The sequence below is a fragment of the Pistacia vera genome, unplaced genomic scaffold (assembly GCF_008641045.1).
Source record: "Pistacia vera cultivar Batoury unplaced genomic scaffold, PisVer_v2 Contig316, whole genome shotgun sequence".
Classification (NCBI taxonomy): Eukaryota; Viridiplantae; Streptophyta; class Magnoliopsida; order Sapindales; family Anacardiaceae; genus Pistacia; species Pistacia vera.
In genome coordinates this window covers 25,305-35,110 of record NW_022196131.1, presented here as the reverse complement: position 1 = coordinate 35,110, position 9,806 = coordinate 25,305, and the positions used below count along the sequence as shown (strand labels likewise).

At 36.4% G+C, this 9,806-nt stretch overlaps 1 protein-coding gene across 1 annotated transcript; it reads right to left on the bottom strand.

Moving 5' to 3' along the window:
* Positions 1-1,756: 1,756 nt before the first annotated feature.
* Positions 1,757-3,514, bottom strand: LOC116136494. The gene is made up of 4 exons (XM_031422188.1): positions 3,161-3,514; positions 2,510-2,971; positions 2,105-2,150; positions 1,757-1,905 (listed from the first exon to the last, which is right to left on the bottom strand). Exons 1-4 carry the CDS (start codon positions 3,512-3,514, stop codon positions 1,757-1,759), a joined length of 1,011 nt encoding a protein of 336 aa, XP_031278048.1.
* Between the last annotated feature and the right edge of the window lie 6,292 nt (positions 3,515-9,806).

Below are 9,806 nucleotides of genomic sequence, written 5' to 3'. Positions count from 1 at the left end.
TATGATGGATCGCTTAAGTGATCTAGTATGTCTGGTATAATGCAACAGATCATAGATCGCTTAAGCGATCATGTATATGACAGAAGATCGCTTAAGCGATCTACTAAAAGTTTGGTATATGACAGCAGATCACTTAAACAATCAGGTAAATGGCAGAAGATCGCTTAAGCGATCTGCTATAAGTCTGGTGTATGGCACTAGATCGCTTAAGCGATCAAGTAAATAGCATAAGATTGCTTAAACAATCAGACTTACTTATACCAGATCGCTTAAGCGATCCAGTAAACGATATACCAGATCGCTTAAGTGATACACTAGATCGCTCAAGCGACTCTGCAGATGTTTTTTAAAATCTTTCAACCTTTGATACATCAGTTAATAATATTATTTTTTCTTGCATTATAGGTACTTAGCTATTATTAGACATGAGACAAGTTGTTTTTGGTGTTGAATATTTTGGTGAATGGGTGGAGAAAGAAAGTTGCTGGAAGTGGATTGGGAAGAGCAAAGAAGTTATACCAATTGTTGTGAGCACAGAGGTTAGTTTTGATGAGTTGATTGATGAAATAATTAGAAGAGGTGATTTGAGTTGCTCACATAGTGATATAGTTGTGAAGTATGTTTTAAGTAAAGTTTCTGAACATTATAAGGTACCTCCTGCTATATTAAAGTTGGATGAAAGTGTAAGGTTATATATGATTGATGTGGCCGATAAAGGTTTGAGGCTGATAAAGGTTCGAGGCCGATTTTAAGGGTTTCTTTTGTAGATAAACCATTGGAAGTTGGTTCAAAGGAAGGGGATAACGAGGAATTTGGTGGAGAGAATGCTGGTTTTAATTTGAACTACAAGGATATTGATTTCTTAGTTGAAAAATCAAGAATAGGCGGTGATTTGGGTGGTGAGAAGGACACTATAGAAGAGGTTGGTCATGTGCGGCAGAATGAAAATGTTGAGGAGGAGGACCCTGTACATGTTCCCGCAGATGTAGAGATTACTTTAAATACAGATTATGTAGAAGGTGTAGTTTGTGAGGAAGAGAACACTATGGTCCTTTATGGAGGTTCAGAGGGGGCAATTGCAAGTAGTAGTGAATCAGCTCATGTTTTTACGGATGGATCGGAGTTGCGCATAGGGTATTTATTTGACAACAAAGAGGAAGTGGTGAGGAAGTTAAAACTTGTTGCCGTGAGAGGTAATTTTGAGTTCGTCATCAAAAGGTCTAATTCATCGATTGTGACGGTTGCCCTAGTTAGTAAATACAGGTACGGCAAAAAAATGGTACGGGAATTTTATGGGTATAATACGGCAAATGGTAAAAAATATATTTATAAAAATTCGGCTATAAAATTCGGATATGGGAAAAATATGGTACGGGTATACACGGGTTTAATACGGTGCATTGTCAATAATACGTTTTGAAAAATACGGCAATATCAATCTTAGTTTTAACACTTTTATGGACTACCTGGTTAAAATCAATATAACATTTCAAAAGCAAAGTATTCAATTAATCAATAACACAAATACACAATATATAATTGATATTCAAATTATAATCTCTAGACTCAAACACAATATTTAGCCAAGATTCAACTATAGTGTCAAATCAAACACATAAGTTATAACAAAACCAAAATTCAAAGTCGAATAAGAGCTCCAAACAAATAAAATACACAAATAATACAACCAAGATTCAAATGATAGTTTATAACGAAAACTCACAAAGTACATAAACAACAATAAGTCAATAACAACTCAAAAAAGAGCATCGTCCAACCAAGCAATGTCATCATTATCCATTAAGTCATCCATGTAACCCTCAACTGTTGGTGTAAAATTAGCATCTTCGTCCATATGAATTTCTTCATATTCATAGTCTGGAAGCTCCCCCAATTTCTCAAGATCTATAGGTTCCAAGTCATGACTTATCGTGGAAGTGAATTTATCCATCATCATTGTGTTTATCCTCACATACACAAGTGTGTCTAGCATTTCATGTGACAACCTATTTTTTTTTTTTTTGTTTGACCAGCTTCAAAGGCACTCAAATTTCTCTCACATGATGAACCGCTACAAGGTTGACTCAGACTTTGAATGACATACTTCTTGAGCACAGGAAGATCATCCCCATTGTAATCTCACCATATTCCTGCAAATAACATAAAAAACTTTCTTGAAAATAAAGAGAGAAGCAATGTACAGAAAAGATATTGAAATTTTTTAAAACACTTACGAGGATGACTTGTTTGTAACATCGTTTTTGCCATTGCAGTAAATAAGGTAGCTGGCCTACTATGATACAACTGAACCTCTCTCATAAATGGATGCTTTTCTTCTATTAGAAGCAGGTTTTCATGAATGAAATTGATGCCATCTTTCATCTCCCTATCCTCTCTAAAATTTTGTGAGAAAAAGTAAGCTAGATTGAGAAAGGCAACTGCAGCATGTATAGGATGACTAATGTTGTTGACCCGATGATTCTCAAACAATTCCCAAATTCTCCCATACTTGCTTTGCCTCACTATTACATTTTTCTTTGATTGCAACTTTTACCCTCATCATTGCTTCATATAAGTAACCAGCAGTAGATCCATCACCATCAACCAAACGAAGAACTCGAACCAATGGCTCAATAGTTTTTATAACCTCCCTTCCTCTAGCCCAAAAATCACTCTGAACAATTTTAGTGACCCTTCTACCTGATTCGGTCTTACAATAATCAAAACCCCTCCATTCAGTTGAAGCAACAAAGAGTCGAAGTTCATTCTCCAAATCCAACACAAATTGAAGCATTAAAAAATTTGAAGCAAATCTTGTGGCACAAGGTTGTCTCAATTGTCTATCTTTGGTGAACTTTTTCATTGCTACATGAAGAACTGTGTACCGGGTCATGAACATAACTATTATTCTTGCTTCATCTGTGGCAACTTTTACCCAATTAACTTCTTCATATATCTCTTTCAAAAGAAGCTAAATTCCATGAGCAGCACACCTCATCTTATACATTCGAGGATACAATCCAATGAGCATGTCACCAGCAGATGTGAAATTGCTACCATTATCAGTTACGAATTGCACAACATGTTCTTGTCCAATTGATTCAATCACAGAAACAACAATTTATTTCAGATAAATCCCAGTTTTTCTTTCTCAAGAAACATCCAATGATTTTATAAACATTGCATCGCTAGGTGAATATGTCACAAGATTAATGAAAGATCGGTGCCTTATATTAATCCATATATCAGACATTATAGTGCAACCAGATCCAGATGTATCCCAAGAACACTTCACCATAGCAACATAGGCATCAATACCTTTTCTAGATTCTGGAATTAATTTAGTTCGAAGAGTTGAATAAGATGGAAGCTTGTATGCTACACCATATTCAGCCACTGCCTTAACAAATTCTCCAAAAGCACCAGTTTGAACAACATTAAAAGCGATATTGTTCACCACAAAACACTTAGCAATCATTTTATCAACAAACTCCTTGTCTTTTTTCTTATTCATTTCTAGTAAAGATGCTTGACTTTGACGTCTTTGGCTACCTTTAGAAAGTGGTGAAAATGGTGAATCTGTTTCCTCCTCATGATCATTAAAGCAGTAGAAGAACTGGCTGAACTTTTTAATTTTTTGTTACTTCCACTTCCAGACATAGCTAAGAATGCACATGCTTGTGTCTCATGATTGACTTTACTACAAATCTCAACATCATGGCCAATAATTCCCGACAAGTGTGCTTTAATTCTGTAAGCCCCACCACTAAATACTTTTTAACAAAATTTACATTTCCATTTATTCCCTTGGAGCTCCTCAACATGCTCCCAAATTTTGTCTTTTTTTCGTACCATATTGGTTTGAGTCTGTATTTACAAGAACATAAAAGAGAACATCATCAAATACAAAATGAAAAAAGATTGATAAAAATTAATATTAAGTAGTAGCTTCTTTTCACATTTAATTTCTTCTTTTTAATCATCACTTTTTCTTACATTCATTTAAAAGCAAAACTAGGCAATCAAATACAAATACAATCAAATACAAATATGTTATGTCAAATAACGGAAATGAGAATGACTTTATCCTTTTCACATTTTTTTTCTTACATTAAGATATTTGATGACTAGCTTAGACTTTAGAGTTTGAGCCGTGACTCTTAGTTTAACTACCAACTCAAGTCTTCCCAATAGGATCACTAGAGTGAATCAATTGTTAAATATTAGAGCCAAACTCTACCCTGAAAGCCTCTAGTGGGAACCCAAACTAGAATAATGCAATAACATGATTAGAGAATCAAACTAGAATAATGCAATAAATCAACTTTGTATCATCTCACAATTGTAACTTTTTCCTTTTACTCTAAAACCGTATCCAATTGAAAAGCCAAAAAGTTACGGAAATTAATGCATTTCATCATGCTAATTGTACATCTAAGCTTTCCATCCGTGTAAGATTTAAAAAAAAAAAAAAAAAAAAGACTAATTCTTTGAACAAGAAAAGTATTAAATTGGAAAGTTAAAGAGAGCTCAAACTTTTTGCACTTTTCTATTGTTTCTTTACTAAGGACGAGATCCAAAACAAAGCACCCTATGCACTTCAATCTAGTTATGCAATCAAAAGCAAAATGATAATCCATATATGTCTAAAACTGTACAGTACTTAAAGTAAAAGGGAACTTGAGATTTGGAACAACAAAAGAATCAGTGCATCAGGTCCCCTATGACACCAAACTCCTAAAAATGTACTACTCATCATAGGTTACTTCAAACTTACAAGCATCCCCTCAAGCCATTCATGCAACCAGACGACCAATCAAGCCTAGAGTCCACCAATCTCCATGATCATCAAAAGCCATTTTATGATTAATGTTTAAATACTTAATTATATATGCTCAACTTAGCCCAGATTATAAACAACAAACCTCTATTCCAGATAGTCTACCAATCTCCATGATCATCAAAGCCATTTTCAGACAGATATGCCATCCAAAATAACTAGCAAATTTCCAGCATAAACCAACTTAATGCACCAACATTTCCTTCCATCTTTTACAAACAAGCGTTATATTCTCTAAGACCACAGTAACAAAAACAAATATAACTCTCACAAGCATTTCATCAAACATGTTTCAAACAAATCCATCAATCCACCAACATAACAAATCCATCTATCCACCAGCCCCTCCTCCTCCTACTACTCACAAGTCACACCAACACAAACACAAGCAATCAACCAATGAGATTCAAAGAGAAGAGAAGTAGAGAACAAGTGTCAAGTGTGTACCTTGAACTTGAAGTCCCGAACTTAAAGTTGAAGCCTGGAAGAAGAGAACAAGAGATGAAAAAAACGTGAAGAATTGTGGAAGAAAAGCTGAAGAAGAATTGAGGAAGAAGAAGAACCGAAGAACTGAAGAAGAACCGAAGAAGAACTGAAAAAGAACTAAAGAAGAGAAAGCTATGTTTTAATTTTTAGTCAAAAACCCACTAAAACGACGTCGTTTTGGGGTTGAGCTTTTTTTTTTTTTTTCAATAATTCGTGAATAGTCGCGAATTATATGGGTATCCTTATTATACGCGTATAATTCGACAGATTTTACAAAATATGTAAACGTGCGTTTCATATGCGAATTATACGGTTATCCATACAATTCACGTATAAAATGCGTTTTTACTAACTAGGACGGTTATACCCGTGAGCACACATGTGGTTTAGGACATATTTCAGGTGAGCATCAAAAAGTCTTCGTTGATGTTATTGGACAATTTGTCAAAAGTCAATTCGTTGAAGGGAAAAGTCCATCTCCTAAAGACATTCAGAGACTTGTGTGCACAGAGTTGGGATGTGCTGTTAGTTACTGGAAATGCTGGAAAGGGAGACAACATACACAAAATTTTGTGAGGGGCACGCCAGAGCACGGGTACGCAATATTAGAATCGTACTGTTATATGCTTGAGTTGACAAACCAAGGTAGCAAAATGGCTTTGAAGTGGGACAAGAATATGAGATTTAAATATTTTTTTGTTGCTTACGGTTCTGCTATAAGAGGTTTTGTAAACATGAGAAAAGTGTTGACTATTGATGGTTACTTTTTGACGGAAAAGTATGAAGGTACATTGTTGGTGGCCACTGCACAGGACAACGAGAATCACACATGTCCCGTTGCATGATGTGTGGTTGACTCTGAGAATGACAAATCGTGGACTTGGTTTTTTCAGCAATTAAATACGATACTACCCGACAGTGACGAGTTGTGCATAATATCTGATAGGCACAACTCTATAAAGAAGGGGATTGCCACTATTTACCCTCAAGCACATCACAGATTCTGTATGAGGCACCTTGGTGAGAACATAAAACAAAAGTTTAAGTGTGTTGGCCTTTTTCAGACATACTACATGACAGCAAAAGCTTATCGAGTTGATGAGTTCGAGGAGCACTTCCAACAAATCTGAATAAAGGATGATAGAATTGCTAAGTATCTTGAGCATGATGTTGGTTTCGAGCGATGAAGTAGACCTTAATTTTCTGGAAGAAGGTTTGATGTCATGACCACGAACATAGCCGAGTCCATAAATTTGAAGTTGTTAATAGAAAGAGAGTTTCCAATAGTTACTATTTTTTATGCAATCTAGAGGACATTTTCACGGTGGTTCCATGAGCGTCATACGGAGTCAGATAATTTTACCACAACCCTTGTTCCGTCAGTTGGAAAATTATTGCGAGAATGTATGGAACAATCAAATGCACTATTTGCCTATCCTCTTAATGCTCAAGAGTTCATCGTGCACGGCTATGGTCTGGATGCCCTAGTTAACCTTCTTAGTAAAACTTGCAGCTGTAAAATGCTTGACATTCAACGTTTACCTTGTCCTCATGCACTAGCAGCACTGAAAAACTAATGGAAGCCGGATTTTGGCTCAAGAATTTACATGGAACTTTACTCCCTTCTTTATATGGAAAATCACTACATGTTGGCTTATTCAGAAACTATATATCCAGTTCCTCCAGAAGAGCAGTGGGTGGTGTCGCCAAAGTTGGTTCACATTATCATCCATCCACCATTCAAGAAGACAAAAAAGGGGAGAAAAAAAAGTTAAGCGTATTCCATTAGCCTCTGAGGTTCCCTAAAAGATGAATAAGTGCTTAATTTGCAAGCAAGCTAGCCACAAGAGAAGCAGTTGTCAGAATCGATCACATGCAGATCCAAAAAATTAGATTCGAAGAATGATGAAATTGAGAGAGTTGCCAAGGCCAACCGTTGAAGAGTTGTTGTTTTCAATTTTTTATGTTTTAAATTTTATCGTTACCTTGAATAAATCATCATTTATAACGTATTAAATCAAATTAATTATTTTTCATTTTCATCAATTTTAAAAAGGATTTAAGTTAGTAAAATTTCGAATATTACCTCTGAACAGCACTAATAGCTGCCCAAAGAAGCAAGACAAGCAAAATAAATATTATCAACATCATTGTCGTCTCAAGACAATCAATCAACCAATCAATTTACTGAATTAGTCATGAGTGTGGCACGTTATTAGAAACGTACCTCATTTCACAAATATGAATGGTTATGATTGAATATAAAGCTCAACCACAATATGGAATATAATTTCTCACTCAAACGTGCACAATATCAAAAGATCGGCGAGATAAGAAAAAAAATGGCCTTGGTCGCTCAAGTGATCACGAATCGCTTAAGCGAGCAAGGGTAAAAGCGAAGAATCGCTTAAGCTATCGTGCATCTGGGCAAATCTTGATTTTGCCCCGGACTTGATCACTTAAGCGATCCAAAATTGCTTAAGCGACCAAGGGTAAAAGCGAATAATCGCTTAAGAGAGACCATAAATTGCTTAAGCGGTCGTGCATTTGGGCAACTCTTGATTCTGCCGCGGACTTCATCACTTAAGCGACCAAGGGTAAAAGCAAAAATCGCTTAAGTGAGACCATAAATCGTATCAACCTAATTGACAATCTAATTGCATCAACACATCAATATCATATAACAAGAATACTAAATAAACTCAAACTCAAAAGAGGGAGAGAAATACTAAATTGCTTTTGTATTAATCTGAAATGTGTCAATTATATTCAATGACAACATTATTTACAACAAATAAATCTCCTATATACACAAAAAACAAAAGCAAGGCCGATAGCCTCCATCCCTCTTCTTCATCATTCTCTTCAGTCACTTCCCTATCCTCCAAAATTATCCGGCACACCTTCAGCATCAACACCACAACCCAAGTATCAACAACCTGACACCTAACAACACCAGCTGATCCAATTTAAGACAATCCAATTATCCAAGACAACCCAATAAGACATCATCACATAAACTACAAAATTATAAGTCCAACTTTCATACCTATTGATGACAGCATCAACAATGACTTGGATTAGGTTCTAGTAAATTAAAAGGGATTCATATGCACATGGAAGCACTCAACAGCCCAGTGCTCCTGAGAGTTGCTCATTGTTTCATCATTCAAGCCGTCCATCTGGGTGTTGGTAATGTCGAACTCAATATATTTCAGTGCATATGCCCCACAATCAACACTACAATAGAAGGAAGACATTAGCATTAGAATCAGCTTATAGAACAATTGTATTATGTAAGTTTTATACAAAATTTACCTTGAGTCATTTGTCGGGATGGGAAGGCGCTTGGGTGGCCACTTTCCCGTCAATACTTCATCACCGAAGTGCTGAAACATCTCGCTGTCGCGGAACAATCGTGGGAACAATGCCCACAATGGCTCCAACTCCGTCTTCAATTGCCTCTGTCGACAAATACTTGGGTTGCAGTCAAGGATCTTTAGCAAGCCCTCCTCTAGAAGCACGACGACGGTTATCCAATTCATATCCTTGATGTTGATGATGTAGTATACTCTTTTAACCTTTGCCCATCTGTGGCCATGTTTGAGCTTTTCCCCCTGTACATACTGCATGATTCTGTCATCAAACTGAAAATCATCAAGGACGTCATTGAAGTCATCTGTGGCAAATCTTTTTCGCTTGCCTCCTCTTGTTGCACCTTTACCAATGACCTTTTTTATTAAAGTGTCATATGTCGTTACTAGCGTTTGGCCAAAGGCCATATTGGTGATGACACAATCGGGATACAATATATCACCATTACTGCTCTGTCGTAGCCTTATGAGTGTTAATACCTCATTGATGTGCTGCACCAAATAAAAACAACATGATAAGTATACAATACCTTATGGAAAACATAAGAAAAAATAAGGAAAAATAACTCACCAAGTCATCAAGCCACCTGCCCATCGTCAACATCTTTTCAAACTACTCCCGAGGATAATCCCCGGTCTTGCATTTCACATGGGCATCACTTCCAGATTCATTGTAATAAACATAGAAGAGTTTTTTCTTTTCCCCCTCTATTGGCCTATACAAATCGACCTTTAGCTCCTCCGTTTTCGCTTGCCCACTTCCTCCCCCTTCCTCAATTTGCACATCCCTACTTCCTTCGTGTCCCGTCTCACCCTCCTCTATTATCACTTCCCCACTTCCTTTAGCAACCTCCTTAACCTCCTCCATTTTTGCTTCTCCACTTTCGTGGACTTCCTCAATTTTTTTTCTTCATTTTCCTCTTCTTTCCATACGTTACTACGGTGTAAGGAGATTTGACAAACTTACTCTTTCTACTCTCTCTTTTCAGCTTAGGTTGCATTTCAATCGCTTTTAATACTCCACCAACTTCCTCCTCCATCCTACCAACTTTCTCTGCCACCTTATCAACTTTCTCCTCCACCATTTTCATTTGCTCTTCCATTTT

Bases quoted from the DNA above. Each gene is read 5' to 3' on its own strand.
- LOC116136494 (XM_031422188.1), bottom strand. From the start codon at position 3,514: ATGAATAAGAAAAAAGACAAGGAGTTTGTTGATAAAATGATTGCTAAG. The intron at 2,972-3,160 runs GTTTCTTGAGAA...CATGGAATTTAG, and splicing joins TGTTTATAAAATCATTGGAT to CTTCTTTTGAAAGAGATATA. The intron at 2,151-2,509 runs GTATGGGAGAAT...TGTTATTTGCAG, and splicing joins GTAATAGTGAGGCAAAGCAA to GAATATGGTGAGATTACAAT.